This window comes from Calliphora vicina, chromosome 1 (assembly GCF_958450345.1).
Source record: "Calliphora vicina chromosome 1, idCalVici1.1, whole genome shotgun sequence".
Taxonomy (NCBI): Eukaryota; Metazoa; Arthropoda; class Insecta; order Diptera; family Calliphoridae; genus Calliphora; species Calliphora vicina.
In genome coordinates, this window is record NC_088780.1 from 97,111,140 (window position 1) to 97,138,815 (window position 27,676).

Here is a 27,676-nt window from a genome sequence, read left to right on the forward strand (position 1 = left end):
TTTATTTTTTTTATATAACTATAATTTATTTACATAATTATAAAAATAAAGCTTTAAATAAGTAGGAATTATAAATTATCGAACTCTATTCATAAAAAATTTATTAAATTTAATTAACAAGTTTATAAATTATTTTCTTTATAAACATCTTTTACTAAAACTTTATTATTTTTATGAATAAAGTATTTGGTTGTATTTATGTATAGTTTTTAAATAGAATATTAAATTATTCTATAATTTATATACAAAATATTAACAAAAAAGTTTATAATAATAAATATGGAAAAAATTGCTAAAACAATTTTTGTAAAAATATTTTGTGATTTGTTTTATTTTTTTTCTTTAAATATTTACACCCTGAAGCATACAGTCTGTGACTAGACCAAACAGCACAAACAACACTAAATCCTCAAGAGAGGGATGACTCCAATACTATATTCCTCATAACAGTTGATTTCTTAATCCAAAATACTCGTTATATTTTAGTCTTCTATAACCGTAAATGAATGTGTTTGGCCTTCGTAGGGAAAGATGCCACCTAAAATGTATTTGTAATTGCCAAAGTGACGTATACGATATTCACCGGGTAATGTGTTGGGACCGATGGACCAGTGTATGTGAACATCACTGAAACCTAAAATCAAATGAGTACGCTCCCAAATGAATCTGTAACAAAAAAATAAAAATAACATTAATTTAAAAATTAAACTAATGGTGTTATTTTATTTACTTGGTATCCCAACTGGCATCGGTGTGCACAACTTTCCATCTTTCTTCATTGATTTTACGTTCTACTGCCAGATAGGTCTTTTCGTGGAATAGATTATTACGCGGGTTGCCCGATACAAAGGTTACCTGGACAGTATCATTTATTTTGTATTGCTTGGAGGGTTGTTTTTTAACATAACCGAAATCTTTGTCCAAAGGATGACCATCAAATATAACGCCCGTATTCATGGATAGCATACGATCATTCATATAGGGAGGATTTGGACCAGCATCAACAATTTCTCCTCTTAACATGGCCTTAGTTAAACGCTCAAATACATCCATGTAAATGGTGTGGGTATTGGGTCCAAATATTGTTGAGGCCGCTTCATAACGTTGAGCCTGATATTCTTCGGGTGTGGTAATATAACTGGAGTAGAGATTTGACAGACCTGCCAATATAACATCAACATCTTTGCCGCCAGTAGCTGCTGCTACGGCTCTTACTTTATTGCGCAAACGCCTACCGGCCATGGTGGTAAATTCACCAGGCACCGCAGTAATAATCAAATCACCAATTTGCACTATTTGTGTGGGCACAATTTTCGGTTGCCATTCATAGGGGAAAGTGGCCTGTAGGAGTTAAATCATTTAATCAAAAACAGATTATAATTAAGTTATTTAAACTTACCCTTCCAGTAGCCAAGAGTATGGGTTTTGGTGAATGACACGAGATATCATCTTGGGTGGGTGGAACAATAAAATCACGCACTAAATTCCACATGGCATTTTCCGTTAAAGTACCCTGTTCAAAACTAAAAGCACCAGGACCATCGGTAGTACCCGCTGCAAAACTATAACCCATGGCCGGTTGACAGCCACGAATTTTATCAATTTTACGCAATAGTGGACTGTAGGTTGTGCCATTGTAATTGGGCATATCAACAAACTGATGAATGTAATTTAAATCGCCAGTGATTTCACGTCCATTATTGTCTTCTTCGCTAGCTTCATTGAGTAAGCGCTACAGGTAAGCGATACAGATAAGGCAGTAAGAAATTAGAATTGGTTTTGGGAGTGTGAAGAATGAAATATATGTATGTGAATGAAATTTCGGTGAAACTTAATTAATTACTATGCACTTTAAACTCCGTATATAAATTTTAAAATTAATTTTCCTAATAATTCAAATGTTTGTACTTCGAAAATAATAAAATACCAGATTTGTCAACTTATTATACCCTTCACCTTCGTGAGAAGGGTATAAGTTTGTCATTCCGTTTGTAATTTCCATAATATAATTTTCCGACCCTATAAAGTATACATATATATTCTGGATCCATATATATAGCGGACTCGATTAAGCCATGTCCGTCTATCTATATGTCTGTCCGCATGTCTGTTGAAATCACCTTTCCGAAGCCCCCAAATAACTTACATACACGATTCATACATCAATATCTCCGGAATTCTTCCAGCTTGGTTGCTATTTAAAATCGAGAAAATCGGTTCACAAATATAAGGAAAAAACCAGGACAACCACGATTTATGACCTATATCTGGATTACTAAGTCATTAATGTAGACAATATTGCTATCTAATGATAGAGTTTTCAAAGACCTTTTCAATGACGTTTATAAGACCATAGTAAGTTGGACCAACAATGGGTCAAAATCGGAAAAAATATTTTTTAACCCGAATTTTTTTTTCACCAAAAGCTTTTTTTTCCCAAAATATTGAAAAAAAATTAATTTAAAAAAAAACAATTCGAAAAAAAAAAATTTACTAAAAATGAAAAAAAATATTTTGGAAAAAAAATTGTTTACCTAAAAATATTTAAAATTTTTATTTTGAAGTATAATTTGGTGAAGGGTGTATAAGATTCGGCACAGCCGAATATAGCTTTCTTAACTGTTTTTTATTAATAATATAATTCAGGATGAAATTACAGTTATCGTTAAAATATCGTTACCGAAATATTATAAATATTATATTATATAGCAATTTAAAAGATTTTTTAATTTACACAAATTTTTTTTATTAATTTTCAATTGGCTAGTAACAATATATATAATAATTTAATATTCTCATTTAGAATTTGTATTTTCTCAGATCAAATTTCCTTAATAAAAATTAATGAAAATCGGTCCACAAATGGCTGAGATATAAGGAAAAAATAAGGACAACATAGATTTTTGACCTCTATCTGGATTACTAAGTCATTAATATCTAATGATAGATATTTCAAAGACCTTTGCAGTGAGCTTTATAAGACCATAATAAGTTGGACCTACAATAGGTCAAAATTGGAAAAAATATATTTGAACCGGATTTTTTTTTTCCTAAATATTTTAAAAAATTTAAAAACAAAAACAAAATTTTTGAAATTTAAAAAAAAAAAAAATTTTAAATTTAAAAAAAAACAATTTGAAAAATTTTTTTTCAAAAAAATTAAAAAAACAACTTTGGAAAAAAAATAAATTTTGTATACCTAAAAATATTTAAAATTTTTATTTTGAAGTAGGCACAGTCATGTTATATTATTAATTTTTTCATACATCTATAACTCCGAAATTCTTCCGGCTAGTTTGCTATTTAAAATCGAGAAAATCGGTCCACAAATGGCTGAGGTATAAGGAAAAAACCAGGACAACCTAGATTTTTTACTTATATCTGGATTACTAAGTCATTAATATAGCCAATATGGATATCTAATGATAGATATTTCAAAGACCTTTGACAGGACGTATGTATATAAGACCATAGTGCGTTGGACCTACAATGTGTCAAAATCGAAAAAAATATTTTTTAACCCGAATTTTTTTTTCACCAAAAGTTTTTTTTTTTCACTAAATATTAAAAAAAAATTAAAAAACAAAATATAAATTTTTAAAATTTAAAATTTTTTTAAAAAAAACAACTCGAAAAAATCTTTCCTAAAAAATGAAAAAAAACAACTTTGGAAAACAAAAATTAAATCCTGTTTACCTGAAAATATTTAAAATTTTTATTTTGAAATATAATTTGTTAAAAGGTAAAAACGTAACAATATGCGTATTTTGTTGCTGCGACATAGGACCGCGAAAAATTTGACCTACGATGAATGTTATTCAAGATGTGTAAAGCTACAAATTAAGACAAAGTATATTCCGTCTAAATTTTGATAAATTCTGAAAAACAAATTTTAGTGTAATGTAAAGAAACTTGGCTGACCCTATTTTTAATATTTTTGGACATTTAATACTTATAATAGCAACTAGCATGACCCGGTGCGCTTCGCTACCCCTGTCGTAGTAGGAGATTTTTTTAAAAAATTGGAGACCCGATGTCACCAACTCTGAGGGGCCTGCCACACACTGGCCCCCATTAGCGCTAGAAAGCTGAACAAATGTAAATCGTCAACTCAACCATGTGAAATTTCTTAAGAATACCTCCTATAGTTCCCGAGATACCGAATTGTTTTCAAAAAAAGGTGAGGACCCAGGATATATATACGTTTTGGCCCTCAGACCTATATTTCGAACGGAATGACAAAATTAATATACCCCACTTCTTTTTTGATAGTGGGTATACAAATGTAAACTAATTAGTTCCAAATTTATCACAAACATTTTAAAACTACCTTCATTTTTATAGATCTTAATAAACATTCCTCAACACAAACTCTCTGTAAGTATATAAGCAATGTGGATATCAAATGAAATGTATTTTAAAGACCTTTCAAGACATTTGTACCAACAATGGGTCAAAATTTCGAAAATTAATTTTTAACTCTATTTTTTTCAACAAACGTTGTTTTTACAATTAGATGAAGGGTATTTAAGATTCGACTCAGCCAAATATAGCACTTTAAACTAATTGCAAAAGCAAAACAATGTTGATGATTGAAATGACTGATATGTTGATAAGCAATGAATTTAAAATAATCTCCACTTACCAAAGCTCCCTCGGCCAAACGTTCACCAATAATTTTCGTACTTTCGAACATATCTTTACCAGGACCAGAAGCAAAACATTCACCCTCTTTGGAGGGACATTTTGAAGTCAGTAAATCACAGGCATTGCCGGTGTGTGAGCATTTAGGACCCAAAATATTAGGCGACACATCACCCAAATTGGCTGAACAGAAAGCACCCACAAATTTACCCTTAAACGATAAAATAAAACATTAACTAATTTCAATTTAAAATTTAATTAAACTTTCACTGACCTTTCCGGGCACCTTATTAGCATTATATTCCTTTTCCAAAAGTAAAGAAGCATAACCCACATTGTCACTGGATACCAATTTATTGGTATTATTCATGGAAGTGGCATGAACCGCGTACCAATTGAATACGCCCATTATGTTATTTTCCCGGTCGACAAAACGCAACTGAGTTAGCTCTTTGTCCACATCATGTTCATATTGGGCACGTTCCTCGGCTGGATTGCGTAAATAGGAAGTGGGAGAACGATTGATATTGGCATTAAGGATCACAGTGCGAGAGAGATAGATTTTGCCATCCACCATATTGTCAGTGGCTCTTTTAATACTCTACAAAAGAAACAAATTAAGATTTAAGAATAACATTTAATAGAGTTATAGAGATCCTTACCAAATATATACCATTAGCCATGGCCTCAAATGTCTGTGGCACAAAGCCCAAAATCGATATATCATATAAGAGATGCATTAGAAAACCCCCGGGAGCACCATGTGTATGTGTACCACTAATTACAACGTTTTCATTGCTGTAAATATCACCATAACGTGCTTTCAAACGTTTAATTACCTGTAATTAAAGTTTTTTTTTTATTTTATATTTTTAATGTTAGATTTTCAGTTAACATTTAACATGTGGAACACGAACAACACAATTAAAACAATTTTTAATTAATAATATTGTTGTTTACAATTTAATTACCTCACGCTTAACGCCGTAGCCCATCATACCGGCGTCTACCGACACAAAAGCGATACGTTTATTATTTTCATCTTCAACCACAAAGGCGCGGGCAAATTGTCTCAAGTGAAGGCCTCGGCCAACTTGTTTGATGCTGGCATATCCCATCTAAGAAATAAATAAAGCTTTTTATTATTTAACGAGTTACAAATAGTAAATGTGTATTAGTTGAAAATAATTAATTTTCCGTTTAAGTTAAGGAGTGGAACACAAGTTAACTATAATAGTAAATACCATATGATAGAGAACATTAGTTAATATTTAAAGAATTTTTATTAAACAAAAATTCTAAAAATTATAACTTTTTAGATGGATCTGAGAGAATAAAAATTAAAGTAATTTTGTCATAATTTTAAGAAATAACTTATTTTGTATATAATTCGGCTAATATTTTAGACCGTTGCCCTATTAATATCCGCATAAATTCTTGAGAAACTTAGGACCTGTGCAAAATTCCTCCAAAATGCCAGGGGCCAAATTACCGCATTCGATATCGAGTAAAATTGATCGTAATTTTCTTATTTGAGATTATGGCATTCGATATCGTGCAAGAAATTTACTACATTTTATCATAATTTCGATATCGAAATTATTTTTCGATACGATAGCTCATTCGATCATGAATGCGGTAATTTGGCCCCAGGATAATTATTTATTCAAGATCTTAACTTCGTTTCAACTTTATGCCGTCTTTTTACATCATTTGCTTTTAGTCCATCCTTTTAATGTCTTGTGGATTCCAGTCTAAACTTGTTGACATATTTCTTCAATGTTCCAGCATTTGCTATCACTCTATAAATTTGTTTTAGTATTTAGTACTACTGTAGTCAGCCAGTTTTACAACATAGTAAAACTTATAAGACATTTGATTAAAACATGTTAAGTTTTTTTTTAGTACATAAGGACTGAGATCGAACAAAATCTTAACATACAAGATGGCGCAAAAGTAATCCTCCTATCAGAAAATGCTATAAATTTTGCGATTGGCCCCTAATGTCAGTTCTGTTTTGACATTTGTGTAGTAAACACATGCGAAATACACGTTAATAAACAATGTTACGCTACACTGCTCCAGAACGCGGAATATTGCTGACTATTTGACCAATAATCGGTCGGTGACTTTGGCACAACGTGAATTTCGTCACAGATGAGTGATGAGGCCCATTTCCATCTTAGCGGGTACGTAAATAAGCAAAATTTACGCTTCTGGGGCACTGAAAATCCGCGTGTAACCCACGAAGAGCCATTACACCCGCTCAAAGTCACTGTATGGTGTGCTGTTTTCGCTGGAGGAGTCATCGGACCTTTTTTCTTCGAAGACGTCGCGGGCCAAACGGTTACTGTGAATGGTGAGCGCTACAGAGCAATGATCAACGAGTTCTTTTTGCCGCAACTTAACGAATTGGAATTGGAAAACATGTGGTTCCAACAGGACACACACTGCACGTGCTACAACCGATATGCTGAAGGATGCATTTCCCGGGGCCTAATCTCCTGTTTTTGCGATTTGCACTGGCCAGGAAGATCGCCTGATTTGACCGCTCCAGACTTCTTTTTGTGGGGCTTTTTGAAGTCGCGGGTTTATGTCAACAAGCCTCAGACTCTTGCAGCTCTTAAAGACAATATCCGTCAAGAATATGAGGACCTATCGCCGGAAGTTTTGGCCAAAGTGATGGAAAATGCCATAAAAAAGGCTCAAATGACAATCAACTGTGGCGGCGGCCATTTACATGACATTATATTCTCGACTTAATGTAAAAAAAATTAAAAGACAAAATAAAAATAATCCACAAGAAGAATCAAAGTTTTTAATTTTTTTGTTAATTACTGCCAAAAAACATCGGAAGTTTACTTTTGCCCCACCTTGTGCATGTATGTTAATGAAAATTAAACCACTAAACTTACAGTTTTGTTTTATTTTTATGTGACTGAAATTATTATTACAATTTAAAAAAAAAAACAACTTTGTTCGAATGCGTTTAAAATCTACCATGTTTTTGGACATCTTTTTTGTGCTCTTCAATTCTCTTTTAACAATATCCCAATATCTCTCCACTGGCTTTTGCTCCAGGCGGTTTGGAGGATTTGGCTCTATTGGTACAAATAACAAATTATTTTTCTTGTCTCAATCAACCCTTGCTTACCATAGTGACAGGCCAAAAATAAGTAGACACATTAAGAAGTCTTATGAATGGAAGCATCCTCTTTTGTAAACATTCCTGGATGTAAATTTCGGTATTTATAGAGCCCTTTGTAACAAATGTTTGGCTTCTTTTGCCATTACTGCATATTGCTTGTCATACTACGAACTTTTTGGGAACATTTTCTGCTTTTGGGTCCTAAACTTTTCTACAATATTCCCTCGAGCATCAGCAATATAAAAATATTGACACGGAGCTGCGAAACATTTTCCAGAACATACGTTTCGTCATCCATTATGCTGTAGGTATATTTATACCCTTCACCTTCGTGAGAAGGGTATGTATATACCCATTCCGTTTGTAATTTCTACATTTTTCATTTCCGACGCGGAGTCGATTAAGCCATATCCGACTGTCTGTTGAAATCAATTTTCTGAAGACCCCAGATATCTTCGGAATCTTCATTAATTCTGTCAGACATGCTTTCGAGAATTTTGCTATTTAAAATGAGCAAAATCGGTCCACAAATGGCTGAGATATGATGAAAAAACCAAGACAACCTCGATTTTTGACCTATTTTTGACCTATATCTGGATTACTAAGACATTAATATAGACAATATGGATATCTAATGATAGATATTTCAAAGACATTTGCAACGACGTATATAAGACCATAGTAAGATGGACATACAATGGGTCAAAATCGGAAAAAAAAATTTTTAACACGAATTTTTTTTTTCACAAAAAAAATTGAAAAAACAAAAAAAAAATTTTAAGTTTAAAAAAAAAAATTTAAAGAAAAAAATTAAAAAATTTTAAATAACAATCGAAAATTTTTTTTTCCAAAAAATGAAAAAAACAACTGGAAAAAAATAAAATTTTGTTTACCTAAAAATACCTATATTCGACACAGCCGAATATAGCACTCTTACTTGTTTTTGTATAAAATTTGATTTCAATTTCCGTTCTCTGTCTTTGGCCTCTAAATTTTTAGCAGAGTTCCTGTCAGGAACTTTTTGAGCCTTGTATGTTTTTAAACCTGCATTGACATTAACTTTTCGTACCAAATAGTTCGAGTACTGAGGTCTGTTGGGAGGACTTTTGATAATGATTTCTATTTATTGGCTTTTGAAACATCATGTGGACCATTCCTTATACATGAACCAGATTTTCTATCAACGGACAAGTTCTCCCGATACTGTTTAATAACATTGGAATCAGTTTGTAATCAAGTTGGGTTTTGTTAAAAATATTTAATAATATTAGTACGCATTTTTTTCTCGTCACTCATTTTAATCAGACTAATAACAAATAAACCTAATTAATATTAAACATAATAACTGACGTGCTTTACAAACGTAACTTGATAAAAAAAAATCCAATAATACGTGTATTAAAAGTTTTTAGGAAAAAACGTGTGTTTAGATATTTTCGATCTCAGTCCTTATAAAGATAGATACAAATATTCCGTAACTGAAAATTGCAACTCTTTATCATAAGTAAGTTAGTAAGTTCTCGAACTTTCTTCGTTTTGTCTGTACTAATTTCCAAACCAACCCTATTTCACTGCACATCAGAATGTTTCGTATTAAAGTTGGGGAAGAGATAATTGAAATATTTCTTTCTCTGATATGATGGGATGACTTAATCGTTCCAGTTGTCAAGTTCAGTAGTTCGTATTATATCAAGGTTGGCTACCGATTCAAAACGGTTAAAAGGTAACGGTAAGGCTAATTTGGATTATTTCAGGAACGGTATTTTGCCGGGAACCGTAATTGCAGTTATTTTGGTAACGGTAGTTTATGGGTAAAACATTCACTCTTATCGCGGTTGCCGCAGGGGTTTTAATTCGTTAGTACAGTTTCGTATTAGATTAAAGAAACAGGCTGAATTTTATCCTAAATCTAGAACGAAACTGTCGATGACGTAAAACGCTTACGCCAATCGCGATAATGGTGACTGTCCTTTAATTCGTAGATAACAAAAACATATCGTCCACAATACCCAAATGACTTTTCATGTTTCAATAAAACCATGTGAATACCAGGAGAAAATTTGGAGACAAGTTTTTTAAAGACATGTTTTATGTAAAAATCTACATTAGGATCAATCATATCTGTTAAGGTTAAAATATATTAGATTCAATACCAATTAAGTAGAGTCCATATTTTCGAAAAGAAAATATTTTCAAACTCAGTGGTATAACCCTCAAAGGTAGGATAATCAGCCATATTGTGAAAGACAGTTTCGTTCTAGATTTATCTTTGATCTTTCGCCTTACACGATAAGGCTGAATGTTAACTTTGCCACTCCTCTTCATGTTCAGAAATGATTATCAGCTCAACGAATGATATATTTCTTCATTCTATTCAAATTGAATAGATTTATAAATTTCCATTTATGAAGTTCCAGAAAATTTGTTCTCTGAAAACCATCTAAAATAGGTTTTGAAAGAAGTGAGATTCTCGGTATAAATATTTCGAATAATGCTATAGTTCGCCATTGTGTAGTAGTATAAATTCACGGCGAAAAAACATCGAAACATAAAGTCCTCAAGAACGCAGAATACTCGCGACTATTACGGAATAATTTGTTAGTGATTTTGCCGAATTTTATCATCTCAATTTATATTTAAATATACAAAATTCGGGGAACTTCATGTTTCGTTTGGGCGATTTGGAGGTTTAGTATAATATCCAACAAGAAATCGAGAACTTAATGCCAAAACGATTGAAAATATGATCAAAAAATTCATCATAGATCGGCAACGTTCCACGTGCTTTGCTAGTTTGCAGTGAGGCCTAATTTCTGTATGAATTGGTACATCAATAAACAAAATTGTCGAATTGGAGAAGATAACAATCCACATAAGATCAAAAGTCGCCTTTTGGTGTGGTTTTTTGGGTGCGACGTCATCTGTCTATATTGCTGTGAGAACGATGTTGACCAAGCCGTGGATTACCAACTTATTTTGGCCTGAATTGGTGGCACGATACGTGCCACACAACTCATGCCATATTTAACACTCTGCAAGAGCGATTTGAGGGCATTGTCATCTCACGTGAACGTGATGTGAACTGGTCAACAAGATTGTGCGATTTGACCTCGTTAGACTTTTTCTTGTCGGATTTTCTTAAGTCGCAGGTCTGTGCGAATAAACCACAGCGGCCCTCAAAGTCAACATAACCCATTACATCAATAAATATTCTGCCTGATTTATGCACCAATGCCATGGAAAGTTTAACATTCGGATGAGCGCTACCCAGCGAAGCCTCGACGGATATTTGCACGATGTTATATTCCATACATAATGGCATCGATAGTCCTTTCAAATGAATAAAAAATTACGATGATATCTCTCACACACACTTTGTTTTATTTACATTTAAAAATAGGAAGTGTTTAATGAAATACCCTTTACTTGCTATTGGAAAAACTTAAATTTATTTCCTTTCATACATATTTCAATAGAGTTTTTCGATACTTACAAAATTAATTTCCACAGGAGGTCCAGTAATATCGGCTCGTCCCAATCCAAGTTGATAGGCTTCCGCCGTTTGCCATACCAAAGATGAAAGGCATAATAATGCCAATACACTGGCTATACTATAAAATTTGTAATTCATTTCCAATAAAGATATTTTAACAACTCATAAGGGAGTATTCTAAAAAAATGGCGTCGTACGGAGTTGAAACTGTAAAAGAAACAAAGAAAAATAAATTATTACTACTTTATATTTAAAAAAAAATAAATGTGCATTACAAATTAATGATAAAACTTTCAAATTGTTTAAAAACAAATAATTATTTCATAAATAAGTTGACATGCTGATAACACGATACACAGTGAAGAGCAAAAGTTGAGCACTGTGTTATTTTGTTAACTAGTGGCAAACATGTTAAACCAGTTGCTATCGTATTGGGGTAAAGCTTCGATTATATAACAAAAAAGTATTCAATTATTGGTTAGAATAAGTTAAGGATAACACCATAGGGTAGAACTAGAGGCGCAACATAGAGTAAGCTGGGAGTAAAAATAATTACTCTCTTCCAAATTTTATGACTGACACAACAACGCAATACATCTATTTTGTTGTTGCTAGACATACCCCCATTTTCTCAATCTCTGGTTATTTTTTATCGTGACGATATACTGACAGTTCTCATACAAAAAAAAAGTTAATTGGAAGTATATCGTTATGGAAAACGATAACCAGATATTATGAAAATGAGGGTTAGATTTTTGACAACAGACTTAGGTTTTTTGTCTGTCAGTATCGCCCTACTTCAGAAACATTAACGAAAATAATTTTTAAATATTTAAATTATTTGAAAATTAAGAAATTTTTATAAAATTTATTGAATTTTCTAAATTACGCACAGTGGGAGAAAACCCCAATTTAGTGGAACTAAATTCGTATCTTCTAAACGCTTGGCCAAATTAATTTCATTTATATGGAAATATTGCAGGCAAGGAGGTAAGCTAATAAAGTAATGCAAAATGGGTACTGCTACTTCAGTAGAATGAGCGGGAGAGGCTGCTAAACTACACTACCTCAAGAACATGCATTTCATTCGTTCGCTGCATAATTATCGTCATAATTATATGAGTGTGAAGTTAAATTTCGAAATTTAAAACCCTAGACTCGAACCTTTAACAGAGTTCTGTTTAAAAGCTAACATAGCACTTATCACTAACATTCAAGATGGATTAATAACCACACGGTAGGAACAAATAGTCCACTAATGATGGAAACGGAATTTTTAAAATTTACTTACAATTGATGGATGAATTTAAATTTCTGGAAAACGGGAGATGAGGGAGGATGGAACTTGCTAGAATTTATAGATAAACTGTTTCACTATGATTATCAGTGATCATAATATTTAACAGAGCGAGTTTTGATAATTAATTTTTACCAAAATCAAAATTTAATATTCTTGCGAGGATGAATCCGAATTCTAGGAAAACGGGAAAAGATGGGCAGGTGGCACATGATGGAATTTATATATAGGCTGTTCCGCTATGATAATCAGGGTTTATAATATTTAACAGAGCGAGTTTTGATACGGATTTTTTTATTATAGTCCGGTAACATGAAATTTGGTAACATGAATTTTGTATATATAAAACTTATTTGAAGCGAAATTTGTGGAGATACATTTATAAATGAAACATTTATGACCGATAAAGTCCAATTTCGGAAGGACATTTGTATGAGGGCTAGGTGAAATAATGGACCGATTTCAGCCAGTTTCAATAGGCTTGGTCCTTAGGCTGAAAAAATAATATGTACCTTATTTGATTGAAATATCTTCAAAATTGCGACCTGTACTCTGCGCACAAAGTTTACATTGACAGCCAGCCAGCCAGCCAGCCAACCAGACGGACGGACGGACATCGTTTAATTACTCGGTATACTTTAAAGTGGTTGTTAGACCAATATTTTTGGGCGTTACAAACATCTGCACAAACGCATAATACCCTCCCCAATGCTAATGGTGAACAAATATCGCCCAGGCCAGCCAAAAAAGTTTAAAGACCAAGAATTGGAGGCATTACTACATGAAGATTGTTGTCAATCTCAATAAACGTTGAGTTTTAAAGCAGCAGGATTCATTCAAATGCAGGGTATATATAAGTTTGTCGATCCGTTTGTAATTTGTACAATATAACTTTCCGACCCTATAAAGTATATATATATTCTGAATCGAATAAGCCATGTCCGTCTGTCTGTCTGTATGTTGAAATCAATTTTCTGAAGACCCCAGATATCTTCGCGATCCAAATCTTCCATAATTCTGTCACACATGCTTTCGAGAAGTTTCCTATTTAAAATCAGCAAATTCGGTCCAGGACAACCTCGATTTTTTACCTATTTTTGACCTATATCTGGATTACTAAATCAATATGGATATCTCATGAAAGATATTTCAAAGACCTCTGTCGGAAAAAATATTTTTAACCGACTTTTATTAACCAAAAAAAATTTTAAAAACAAAAAAAAATTTTTTAAAATTTAAAAAAAAAAATAAAAATAATTCGAAAAATTTTTTTTCCAAAAAATGAAAAAACAACTTTGGAAAAAAAAATAAATTTTGTATTCTTAAAAATATTTAAAATTTGTATTTGGAAGTATAATTTGGTGAAGGGTATATAAGATTCGGCACAGCCGAATATAGCTCTCTTACTTGTTATGTTCCCCATTGTCAGTTGTTCATTTCTAAGTTTTAAATCAGAAAATAGCTGTTTATTAGTTGTTGTTGTTTGTTTTTGTTGAACTTATTTACAGAGCAAAACACAATTAAAACAATAAATAATAACAAAAGCATGATTATTGTTTATATTCGTATTTGTAAACAAAGAACAAAGAGGTTTAATGAACTTTTTTTTACTGCAAGAAAAATAATAAGAAAAACGAGAAAAAATCAATTTGAAAAGTATTCAATTTTATCAATGAATTGAACTGGTTTTTGTAGATAAATTACGTAGTATTTATCAATTTAATTCTTACATTCGTGAAATGAAAAATGTGAATTGATTATAAAAATACATCTCTTATATATAATTCACATTAAAAGTTATTAATACATCTTAGGTTTAATGCAACCGATAATTCAAAAATAATATTATTTTATAAATAAATTAAGTTCAATACCCTACGAAAGAATAATATTGCATTTAATCCGTTGTTGCATATATGCAACAACGGATTAAATGCAATCAGTATTTGTTCTAATTATGGGATACGATCAAAAGTTTATCATTTAAATTGACTCACTTTTGACACCCATATTACACAGTTTTTAAGATCGATTCTAGAACAAACTCCTTCTACACGCAGAGAAAAAATATAGTTGGGCATGTGAATCGTAAATTAAGCATATTATGGTTACCACAATGTAAATAGTTACTGTGACTATAATATTGTTAAAAATCTTGTAACACTATTTAAATGGTTACAGTAACCATGCCCAATTATATTTTTTCTCTGCGTGTAGTTCCGAGAAGTAGTTGAGAAATACATCTGAGATTGCAATACAACTTGAAAATTTGTTTTCCATATTGTTAGAAATGTAATTCTGAGCACGTTACTATTCCAATATAACTAACTAAATATGTATTAGCAAAAACTAAGACGCAAAATGTTACCCTTGAAAACGCATTTACAAGCTTCAGGGACGAGAAGGCACGAGTTAATAATATGAAATTTGGCTCGTAATGCATTTGGAGATCATATGTTTATTGATCAAGTAGTAGTTTAGCTGTGATCAGGTCTCACATTAACACTGCCAGTATTTATAACATCTTTAAAAGTTTAAACAGGTTTTAACTTAAAACATCATTATGAATATACAATGAAACTACCTATAGATTCCCTTTCATCGAACTGAGTCATCTGCTTAGATTGCTCCATATATTTATGTGGATGTATAGAGTAAGTATCATTGGCAAATTCAAATAGTTGTTGTCAATTAACTGGTAACAGGTGTAGAAACATGATTTTGCCAGTTTGACCCTGAAACAATCAACAAAACATGAATGTAAGATGCACAGAAAATGCTAAACATGTTTTATGTAAAATTAATTTTGTTTACCACGAGCAATTTCAATTGTATGGCAATGTTATTTTATTTATTATTTATATCAGAGCAAATTGTAGAGTAAGGCAATGGTTGTACTGCAAATTCCATTGTAGAGCAACCACAGATTAAGTTAATAGAAGAATTTATACACAATATTTATGCACTGGAACGAGGTTGACTACTTTTGATGGGATATATGGCAAAACCATTGTAGATGTATAAAATGTTAAATTATCACAGATTGATTTTTCTTACACAGAAAAAATTATATTTCAATTCAAACATTTATCCCATATTGAACTGGTTTCAATTATTTCATAATTAAATGAAGTATTCATTTGCTCAAAAACAAAATTTCTTGATATTTTCTATTGAATTTTGAGTTTTGAATTTGATTATTTTGACAATTGAATATACAATTTTCGTTATTGGTTGAATTTCAAATACAAAAATTATTGAATAGATAATTTTCGTAATTGACACACAAAAATAACAAAAATGTGTTTTCAATTGCGAAAATTATCTATTCAATAATTTTTGTATTTGAAATTCAACCAATAATGAAAATTGTATATTCAATTGTCAAAATAATCAAATTCAAAACTCAAAATTCAATAGAAAATATCAAGAAATTTTGTTATTGAGCAAATGAATACTTGATTTAATTATGAAATAATTGAAACCAGTTCAATATGTGACAAATATCACGTGATAGAACAAAAACTAAAAGTCAGAATGAATATCGACCTTCGAGGAAAATGTTAACAAATCTGTAACTGAAGTCACTGTTAAGTTTAAAAAAAATTATAATTACTTTTTGAGATAATTGGTGTTTTGTAATGCATGCCTTGAGGCTCTCTTGCGGATTAGAGGTTTAAAGCAATTTCGACATCACCAACCGAACAAGTTCAATTTTAAAGAACTTAAAATCCCCAGATGAACCTAACGCCAATTTTTTTATATTTATTTATTTGCACAAAAATGTTTAATTCAATTTAATTTGGCCTCAGCGCCTTTAAGACATTATTGAGGCAAAGTTATATTATTGGAAATATTAGAATATAGTCTATTATCTCTAGATGCCTTATACCAGAGAGAGATAACTGTATGACCGAAAATCGAAATATCGATGGAATTGAAGTTTCTACGGATGGTTCCTAGAAAGAGAATGGTACAGATAGTGGAGTATATTGCAAGAGAATGGACTTTGAACACATCTCAAGACTGTACTTAAAGTCAAGCTATTTATTATAAGAGCACTAAGTAGCAATAATATTAGGGCTACAGATTCTTAATAAAGAACAGTTATCAAAACTCATTTGAGAAACTGCGAATACATTATTTTGTTTGTAAATACCAATTGTGAAAATATGTTGACCTGATTTATTCAAAATATATTTAGTGTCAATGTACACTTTAGAATAATTCCATAATTTGTATTCAAATCAAATACATCCTAAGAAGAGCTTTAGAAGCTGTTGGGTATAGACAAATTCTGATCTATCAAAAGGTATTATTACAGTACAATCTAACCACTTTGAGCAGATGATATCTATAGATGGATTGCCTTTCTCTACCAATACCTCACAACCTCTTGTTACTAGATTTAATTGTGTTTTGTCTTATATCTTTTAGAATCTCGGGATATTAAAAGGAATAAATCTTTGAAAATGTGGAGGACGTTTTTCACTCAAACTCTAATCAGTTTGATCAGTATGTTCCTTTGGAATTTTTAATTCAATCGTAATAGTCGTTCACTTCGGAACATTGATTTTTGTTCAACAAAACATCGATGTTGTCCAGGAACTGGTGCTGTAAATTTAAGATACGTTCCCTATTCAATACTTTTGTATTAAGTAATCAATACTTATCAAATATTTAACTAAATATTTTCTCAAACCACTAAAAATTAAAAATCAATTACATCCATGCAAAACTTGTAACTAATCTAACAACACGTTGCAATTCTGAAGATAACTGAACATTTTGGTAACCGATATGAAAACTGGTTGAAATCGGGAAATTTGTTTAAATTTTTATCCTTTATTTTGAAACATTTGTATAATATTAATTTATTCAACATGTAGATTCCGAGCCAAAAAAAAACTGTTCATCTTTTGAGGCCAAGAACGAATCATGCCAATATCGGATACTCTGTTCCAAAGTGAAGCGTATCTCAGAGAGAGCATTCTGCATCAATCGAAACAAATAGTAATCGGACGGGCACGGTCTACACTATAAAGCAAGTGAGGCAAAACCTCTGAACCACTTCATTCTAAATACTTGTTAATAGGTATTGCAACATGTAGCCAAGCGATGTCATGATGGAATATTACGGTTTTATGTCTGGCCGCATATTCTGGGCGTTTTTCGTCAAATGCTCGCTTCAAACGAATCAGTTGCATTCGGCAAAGGTTCTATGTGAAGATCTGGTGAAGATCTTTTGCTCCAAATACAGACCATTATCTTAGCGCCATGGATATTTGGCTTTGGTGTCGATTCGGCTAGTTGGCCGGGCTTCACGTACGATCTCTTACGCTTCGGGTTATTGTAATAGATCCGATTAATAATTCGGTGCAAAAATTGTTTTATTTTATAGAGCTCAAGCATCATTTCGATCATGCAAAATCGTCTTTAAAGGTCTCTTGGCTTCAAGTCGTATGGTGCCAAATTTCCCTGCTTTTGGATGAATCCTGCTGCTCGCAAACGTTTCGTTGAGTTGAGTAGCTCCCAATGATTTCGCAAGCTGTTGTTGAGTTTGACAACAATCTTCATGGAGTATTGCCTGCAATTCTTGGTCTTCAAACTTTTTCGGCAAAGTTGGAGGATTTAGATTATAACAATGACATACATATGTCTACTTAGCCACTCATTCTCAAGGATGAAGTCACAAATTACCACCATCAGTGAGATTCCATAACTGGTTACGCTGAATATAAATATACCCAAAACAAAATCGCTCCGCATCAATTGTAACACAGATCGCAGTTTCTTCGTATTCGCCCAACATAATAAAGATGTAAAGTCCTTCTGCTACTTAGAACACACTATTGATACAACTGGTGGCTCAAAAACAGATATATCCAGTCGCATTAATAAGGCAGGGAGAGCATTTGTCCAGTTATATCCAGTTTGCAAATAATCTAATCTTTCGAAACGAACCAAAATAAAATTATTTAACTCCAACATAAAATCTACTTTGTTGTATGGATGTGAGACCTAGAACATGGCATTACATGATACGCAATGTCTTCAAGTGTTTCTCAAAAAATGCTTCCGCAAGTTCTTATGGATTTTCTAGCCTGTAACAATAGCCAACAAGCAACTTTGGGTGGAGGCAAACCAGCAGCCTATCAAAACGGAAATAAGGAAGCGGAAATGGAGTTCGATAGGTCACACCCTCCGAAAATAAGTCGAATGAAGTGTAACGATCGATGAGTGAAAGGAACATATATATGTAAATAAAGTAAGAATGTATGGTCGGTCAAGCCCGAATTCTATTTGGAGAACAATTTGTAAATTTTCTGAGGACATTTGTATGGGAGATAGGTGAAATAATGGACCGATTTCAATAGGCTCCGTCCTTGGGCAGAAACAATTATATGTACCAAATTTTATCCAAATATCTTCAAAATTGCGACCTGTACTCTGCACACAAGGTTTACATGGCCAGCCAGCCAGACGGACGGACATCGCTTAATCGACTCAGAAAGTGATTATACTTTAAGGTGGGTGTTAGACTAATATTTTTACAAACATCTGCACAAACGCATACTACCCTCCCCACTATGGTGGTGTAGGGTATAAAAATAAACTAATCAAAAATACCTGACGCACATTGGTATGAGAAAAAAAAAAGAGAGAAATAAATTTGTAACTTCTAAACCCTTAGTCCTATTTTAATGAAAATTCCATTTGAGAATTTTAGCCCTAAATTTGAATTTTATATAAAAAATAGGCGTTTTTTTAATGGTGTGAAAAATTATAAATTTTGTTTTCTTTTAAAATATTTGATGTAAAGTTAGCTTTTCAAAAAGTACAAATTCATTATACTTCGTTTTAGAAATTTTTTAAATAACTTAAAAAGAATACAAGTACTTTTTTCCAAAAAAAATAGCGAAAAATCACCTTTTTTAATTTCTTTAAATTCAAATGCATGTAACTTTGGGCTCAGTCATGATTTTTAAACAATTCTTTCTTTATTTTATATATACATCTGTTGTTAATCCTACAAAAGAAATCGGGAAATATTTGGAACCGCGGTCATCAAAAAACTGGAGTAGGGTGGGTAAAAATGTTGAAAATTAAATTTTCAAATGCGAATATCTCCTTGGCTATAAAAGATAATTGATAGTTACGACGATCATTTTTAAAATTGAACATAACCGAGGTGTCCTACTTTGGGGACCCCTGGTCCCGCTCGTGGTGGGCTCATGAGGTCCTCTTTGCGCATGTGAAATTTTATTCAAATTGGACTAATTGTTTAGAAGTTACGGATTTATTTCCATCTTTTTTTTCTCATACCACTGAGTGACTTGAAATAATTTTACAAATGTATATTTGAATCTAATACTACACTATATAGAAATGATGGTCCAAGAGGCACTTGTTGGAACTGTAATAGTAGAATAACTGAAATATTCTTGGAATTTGAGAAATTTTGATTTAATAAATTCAATATTGCTGGAGACGTATATTGACCATTTTGGCAACTGGGTGAATATTTCGCATACTACACTATGAAATGTTGGTACTTGTTGGGACTGTAATAGTGGGATAGCCGCAATATTCTTAGAATTTAAATAAATTTGAATTTTTTAAAAAAAAAAAACTTCAGAGGATTTGCGACCATTTTGGAAACTGTAATAGTGGGATAACAGAAATAATCTAGGGATCTGAGAAATTTAGAATTGAAAAATTTTCTTTAGAGGATTAGTGACCATTTTGGGAACTGGTGAATGGTTCGCATACTACACTATACAGAAATGTTGGTCCAAATGATACTTGTTGAAAATATAATAGTGGGATATAAAAAAAATATTTATCATTAAATACTAAAGAAGAATGGTAAGAAGAATGATAAATTTTTATTTTTCGTTAAGCACAAGTATTAACCCTTGCATTTTAAATATCAAAATAAAACTTAATTATAATTTGTGGTCATGTACTCACAAATATTACACACGACATATTTTTTGTTACTAGCTGTTTAAAAATTAAATTAATAATAATCTGAATTGAAAATTCAAAAGCAAAACGTGATTACTCACATGTATTATAATTATAAACAAACAATAAACAAAGCATTTAACAAAAACCAACTTATTGACTATTTGAAATGTTAATTTTAAATAAACATCAATTTAATCAAAAAAGTGCGCAAATTTTAAAAAGCTTACATTAAACTAGGAAATAGGAAATAAATATTTGATTTTTCATTTCCTTAAAGTGAAAACTATTCTGAAATTTTAAAGCAAGAATATTTCATGAATTCTTAAGTAAAAGAGCCAATAAATAATTTTAAATATTCTTTAATTGTTTCAGAATTATTTTATTAAATTTTTATTAATTAATATTGCAAACAGGTAATTTGTTTATAAACAAAAAAACACTAGTGGAATTTAATTATTGTAAAAAAACAAAACAACAACAAAAACAAGCATTAAACTTATTTAAACTTCAGCTTAATATTGTTACACTATTTGCATATTAAATTATTTTTTATTTATTTTTTTATTTAATGTTTCTTATGTCTAACACTCGTACCAAAGTATCAAGCAAGCGGCTTAATGACATTGAAAGTGAGTTTTATTTTTTTTTTATTATTATTTTTCCAACAAGTTGTAGTATTCGTATCTATAACAATAATACAAAAAAATTATATTTTTGAAAAAAAATAAATAATGATAAAATAAAAATATTTTCCATAAAAAATTGCACTCTGGGTGAGTAATAAATTGTATTAAAAAATACTTTGCTTAGACTCTAAGCCTTAGAGTAGAGAAATGGAAACAAATTTGTCTACTTTAATAATTTATCAAAAGGTTAATAAAAGTTAAAAAAAACGTTTAAGTGCCCAAAGCAAATAGTTCATTTTATTCTCTCTTTTATGTTTAAACATTTATTTAGAAGCTTTCAAATAAAAATTGGGGATAAATGAATGAATGGGATGAGCATGTGAGTTGTTAATGTTTGCTCAAAGGTGGCAAACATTTTTAGTTTATAAATTATTAAAAAAAAAAAATAAATAAATTTACTTAACAAAGCGTGTTTGGATGGATGAATGTGCTCGTACTCGTACTTTTGATTTTTATTAAATTAATATTCCTATTCTATATTTGAATAACTTTTATTCTTATGGACTTAGACGAGCACGAATTACTAAGTGTGTTTAAGAATTATATTTAGATTAACATAATATTTAAACTTAGTAGCTTAACAGACGATTGTTAATGAAAAATTATTAAACATTTTCAAAAATCAATCAATCACCAGTTAAAAATTATATTCGGATTGTTTTATTGAAAGATCGTAGTAATCGAAACTACTAAATGTCAATATCAGTTTTTGTGCCAGAAGTCAAATTCGAGAGGAATGATATTGCAAGACATAATTTGTAACATAAACATTTGTTCATAAAAAATATAATTTTTGGCTTCCAATTATTAATTATTGATTAAATCACAAGGTCTCTTATCATGTCATATTGTCATAATGTCCTAATATTTCTCGACTCGGAGGCTCGGCTTAACCGACTCTTAGGGGTTCGGCGCAGGTCTCCGCTGGTTGGTTACGATAACACAATAAACATAGCATACAGAGTAGTATTAATTTAGCATATTTTTTGCTTGAAAGCCAATAACAAAATTTTCAAACCATTGTAAAATATTAGGACATTATGACATGATATGTGTGATAATGACCATATGTGTGATAATTTTTTGAAGATAAAAAAATGTCCAAAAAACCGGCAAATTTAAAAAACCGGTTTCCGGTTTAACCGAAAAGGTGTGTTTTTGAAAAAACCGGTTTTGATTGTCTTTTAAAAAAACCGGTTAAACGGTTTCGGTTTTTGTCGTAAAAAAACCCGTTAGCCGGTTTATATTAAATTCTTATTTAATAAGAAAAAGGTCTCCTTTAATTTATTTTTATTTGTGGACGCTAATAGGAAATATGTTAAGAATTGTGTACTAAATCTTCGTAAATTTAGCATTTTGGAATTCTTAAGGCTCTATCTTCATGCAATTATTTTATATATTTTACGAAATATTGCCAAATGCTATAATTTTATATAAAATAAATCAATATTGTCATAAATATGTTTCAATGAACTTTAGCAAATATATTTCATTAAAACCGGTTAACCGTCTTACAAAAACTGGTTTCTCAAAAAACCGAAAAGTTAAAAAAACCGAAACCATCAGAGTTTACAAAGATTGAAAACCCGGTTGACTGGTTTTCGGTTTTGGATATTCTAATTGGTATGTACTTAACTAGCAGAGACAAAAACCACATTTTAACAGAGGTAATTTTGCAGTGAACAGTGTACTGTTAGGTTTTTAAGAAGTGTATTCAGGAGCTTAATACAGGAGAATGTAACCAAGTCCATAAGCTATATTGGTGTGGTACTCCAAGTGGTCTATAATGGAATAACTAAAATGTTTATGGAATTTGCCAACATGCATAGCTGTAACTTGTGAATAAAATACAAAATATAAATATTTTTTATATTATTATAGTTTTTGTTTCCAATTATAAATATTTATTTTCCAAATTATTTATTAGTTAAATAAAGTATTTGTCTAATTTATTAATAATATTTACAGTTAAATTTATGCATATTTATATCTTTTAAAACCAAATAAATTATAAATAAAATCATTTTATATTAGTTTAACTAAATTATATTGATATTTTTTAGAAAATAGTAAAATTTTGTATATTCAAATAAAACAAAGTTGAATAAAATTTAAATTTATTTCATTTATATACAAATAAAATCAACTAATTTCTTTGGAATATTTATTCAAACAAAACACAAAAAACTAAAATTATTCAAACAAAAAATTATTGAATAGAAATAATTCTAATAAAACTTTAGAAATATTTTTATTTATCACAAATTTGAAACAAATAAATTTATTTTTCCAAAAATTACTGAATAGAAATAATTCTAATAAATGTTAAAGAATATTTTTATTTCACAATAATACTGATGTAAAATATCTTCTGATTGCATTCTGAGTTGAAAAAGTTAGTTCTCTGATATCTAATATTCTATTTTTAAAAACTACTACTTAATCATTGATTATCACTAGAATATGGACACATATTAATGGTTTCAATTGGAGGTTTAATAATAAAATTTAAATTGTGAAGAACAAAATTCATGAATTATTTTTAAAAACTGTTTTTAACTGTAACTAGTTGTTCAAAATGATCGTCTTACATGGCATTCCTCCTAGGTCTAAGTGAAATTAGACGTTCAAAATATCGTTGAATTATTTTTGAGCATTGTTTTTGTTTGAAGGACCGAAGGATCTTTTTCATAATCCTCGGAAGAAAAATCTTTATCGTCCGAGCTCATTTTCACAAACAAAAATATTTTTTTATAAAATTTTTGAAAAATTTGTTGTTAAAATATTTGACTTTATTTTCACAAATAAAATTATTCAAAGAAAATTTCTATGAATAAAAGAGTATTCTAAAATTTTTAGTTGAATATTTAAATATTTTTCTTTTTTTTGGAGAAATAAAATTATTCAAAGAAAATTGCTTTGAATAAAATCTATCAACAAATTTTCGAATAAGTAAAATAATATTTTATTCATAACTAGTTGAATAAACTAATTTAATATTTAATTTTTACTATAAAAATATAATTTGAAAATAATTACATGTTTTCATATTGATTAGAATATTTTAAAATCTATTCATTATATAATAAATAAAATACAACTTATTGTTACTAAAATACAAATACTATTAGTATAATTTTATAAAAGTTTATTAAAAACTTTTAAGTATAATTTATTTAATATCGTATTCTATTGAAATCAAATAATATTTAATGCTTTATATTCTAAATAGATATATATTAATTAGTATCCTATTTTCAATAATATAGAATGATTTCAATATAAATTTATTTTTTTAAATATAACTAAAATTCAAAAATAATTAAGTTTTTGGAAATATTTTGAATAAAAATATTCACAATTTACAGCTATGCCAACATGCATGTCTGTATCGAATACAAATGCTTTAGAGGATCATTGGTGAAAATTTAATTTTCTCAATTCCCAAAATTATTTAAAAAATGGCCATTTTTACGAATGTTTGTAAAAAAGTTTTCAAAATCATATTTCTTTCAAATTAAATTTTTTTAAATGGCAAAATTATTATAGCTATATCGCTAAAAGTGCTCCATTAGGAAGTCCCTAGGGTACCAAATCTATATAGTGTATAGTATCCAGGAGTATTTGATCTCCTACCGTTTTGTAATGTTCCATTTAAATCCCTTTGGATGTTATTATGTACCATGGGGCTCCCGTCATTTTTTTATTATCATTTTAATAGGTCTCCTTTTGCAATCAAAATACTGGACGGAAATACTCGGAAATAAATCAGGTATTCAAGATTATCAATTTTATTTTATTTATCTAATCGTCAGAGTAGCATAAGAGTGTGTAACAGTTGGGATAAATACATTATCTAAGTGTTTAGTGAATGCCTCGACTAGAGTTTTTCACGGGAATTCCGCATGATTTTCAATACCGAAATCTCGGGAAATTGTGCGAGTATTCTCGGGAATTATTTTCCTTAGTTTTATGTGATGTTTTTTGAACTTTACTTTCTCTAAAAGAAGCTGAAAGCTCTAAAACAAATTCAGAAAATTCATACAACAAAAAAGATTTAACTCACATAGACCCAATAACAAGTTTATAATTCAAATTATTCCAAAAACTCATGAATGTTCAGGGCTGTCAGCGAGTAAAACGAAAATTTTTGGAATAAAACCACCTTTTATTGAATTGTATTTTGTTTAATATTATTGGGTTTTCTTTAAGTTTTAATTAACATCTTTACTTAATTTTTGATTTAAAAAGCAAAACATTGCCAATTCAAAATTAAAAAAAATATAATATTTATTATTTGCGAATTAACAGAAGATAGAACAAAATCTAATGAAAATTGAAGCCATTCCGATACAAATGACAAAATTAGAAATCGAGTCAGTTTATCTCTTTATATTAAATTTTTAGTGGATTTTTTTATTTGTATCCAATTACATTTTAAAACTAAATAATTTGTTTAATTTTTAACGAAGTCTACATTCGTAAAATTGAATAATTTGTTCTAAGCGGATATTCCCGGGATCCCGGGAAACTTCAAAATGAATCCCGATTTCCCGGGAAATGAAAAATTCTAGTCTTGACAGAACTTATAATTCTGTACTTTGGGATTATGCGACCTCAATCTGCATTAAGGGAAACGGGCCCTGATTCCGGAATTGTCAGATTTGGTTACGAAAATTATACAGGAACTCAATATATAGTTGTCGACCATTAATATCTATGTGAAAAGTCATGCAATCAATAAATGGGACTTAGAATAATCTGTGGCGAGCAGTTACTTTTTCGTCCCTTTGGTTGTGATATCTAATATGAACTATGAATGGACAGATAAACTGTTATCAAACACCGATCTACGATTACCACTTGTATATATAATATATAGAATGCTCTGGACTAAGAATCTCTGCAACACCTTGTATGTGATTGCCTCGTTCTGCAAGTGCGGAGACTAAAACATGTGAACTGTCACAGGGAAGATTCGCCAGGAGCCAAATTAGGGATTGAATTTTTATTACCTCAACGTATTTGAGTGTACTCGTTATCAACCGGCGACCCATGTAACCTAACCTCGGTTTGAGTATCGAATACTTAAAAAAATAATAAAACGATTATTAAGTACTCAATAGCCGTCATGATCCCATTTGTTTGCCAGGAGAAATAAGAAAAGGCAACCAACAAACAAGGATCATTGCACAATATGACAATAGGTATACAATTTTTCTATGGTCTTCAGAAATTGACCTTTTGAGCAGTCAATACAAGGAATGGATACTTCTTCCAATTTTCACCAGTGATATGTATGTTATTTTAGTTTTCGCATTTCATGATCATCGTTAAAAGAAGCTGTTTTTGTTCGAAATTTTTATTTGGGAACTACTTTAATGAAAGCGTTACGGACCCAATACTCTTTTGACGGAACGGTTCGGAAGTAATTTTTTATTCAATGATTTATATGTACTTGAAATTCTTAACTCATAATTTCGTGTTTTTTTACCAAAATGTTCGCCTATCGATACTTGAATTCATTAAAGAGAAGTTTCATTAGATTTGAATCATCTCAAAATCCTGTTGGAAATATTGGATCAAATTTGATGCTAATACTTTACGAGTCTGTCAAATACTTTATAAAAGTATTTTAGTTTCACAATATTCTGAATCAGAAACAATATGCTAATCGTTAATTTGTAATACGTATTAATAACTTGTACAGAATTTTTATTAAAAAATAAGTAAAAAATAAATTAAAAATATCTATTTTTAGTTTATACAAACTTGTCTAAAGAAAGAACTTACCGGATCTGTTCAACGTTTAATCCTCGATTTACTAATATGTAAATCCTTTAAAAAAGTGAAGCTGTGCAGCAATAAATTGTATTCAATTTAAAAAATAAACACTTGTGCGAAATTAAACATTAAATTATGATAAATTTAAAAAAATAAATATAACTTAATTTATAATTTTTTTTTTTTTGCAAAATTCTATTATTTTAATAGATAGGTATAATATTTTAATGCTATTTTTGCACCTTTTTATTCGTCTGTGTATTCTCCTTTGCAACACTATTTCCACAACTAATTTTAATATAAAAAAGATTTACACAATATAATTCATTTATTTAAATTCACAAAAAAAGTAAAGCACAACCAGCCACAACAACAAAAAAAAAACGAAAACAAAAGTACAAAAACTGATGTCAAATCCACATTTATCACACGTTATTTATCAATTACAATGTGAACACGATGATGATGATAATGATGTTGTACAGTTGAACATTCGTCGTTGGTGTTGTGTTTTTACGCTTGACAAACGAAATTTAATAAAAATAGTAACTAACTAGTAGATACAATTTGATATTAATGATCTTGATTTTATTCTTTTTTTAATTTTCAAATTAAATCAATTCGTTTTAATGTAGAAATAGGTTTGTTAA

At 30.2% G+C, this 27,676-nt stretch overlaps 1 protein-coding gene across 1 annotated transcript; it reads right to left on the reverse strand.

Moving 5' to 3' along the window:
• On the reverse strand, positions 1–27,060 carry CDase (neutral ceramidase). Its single transcript, XM_065515206.1, has 9 exons — positions 27,036–27,060; positions 11,286–11,492; positions 5,616–5,762; positions 5,307–5,483; positions 4,919–5,245; positions 4,646–4,855; positions 1,400–1,732; positions 731–1,341; positions 1–666 (listed from the first exon to the last, which is right to left on the reverse strand). Exons 2-9 carry the CDS (start codon positions 11,421–11,423, stop codon positions 483–485), a joined length of 2,127 nt encoding a protein of 708 aa, XP_065371278.1. The 5' UTR covers positions 11,424–11,492; positions 27,036–27,060; the 3' UTR covers positions 1–482.
• Positions 27,061–27,676: the final 616 nt, after the last annotated feature.

What these genes read in the sequence shown, in the direction of transcription:
- CDase (XM_065515206.1), bottom strand. Translation starts at nt 11,423, where the DNA reads ATGAATTACAAATTTTATAGTATAGCCAGTGTATTGGCATTATTATGC. An exon ending in GCTACGGCGTTAAGCGTGAG is followed by an intron (nt 5,484 to 5,615) that starts GTAATTAAATTG and finishes CTTTAATTACAG; the next exon opens with GTAATTAAACGTTTGAAAGC. An exon ending in CTAATAAGGTGCCCGGAAAG is followed by an intron (nt 4,856 to 4,918) that starts GTCAGTGAAAGT and finishes TTATCGTTTAAG; the next exon opens with GGTAAATTTGTGGGTGCTTT.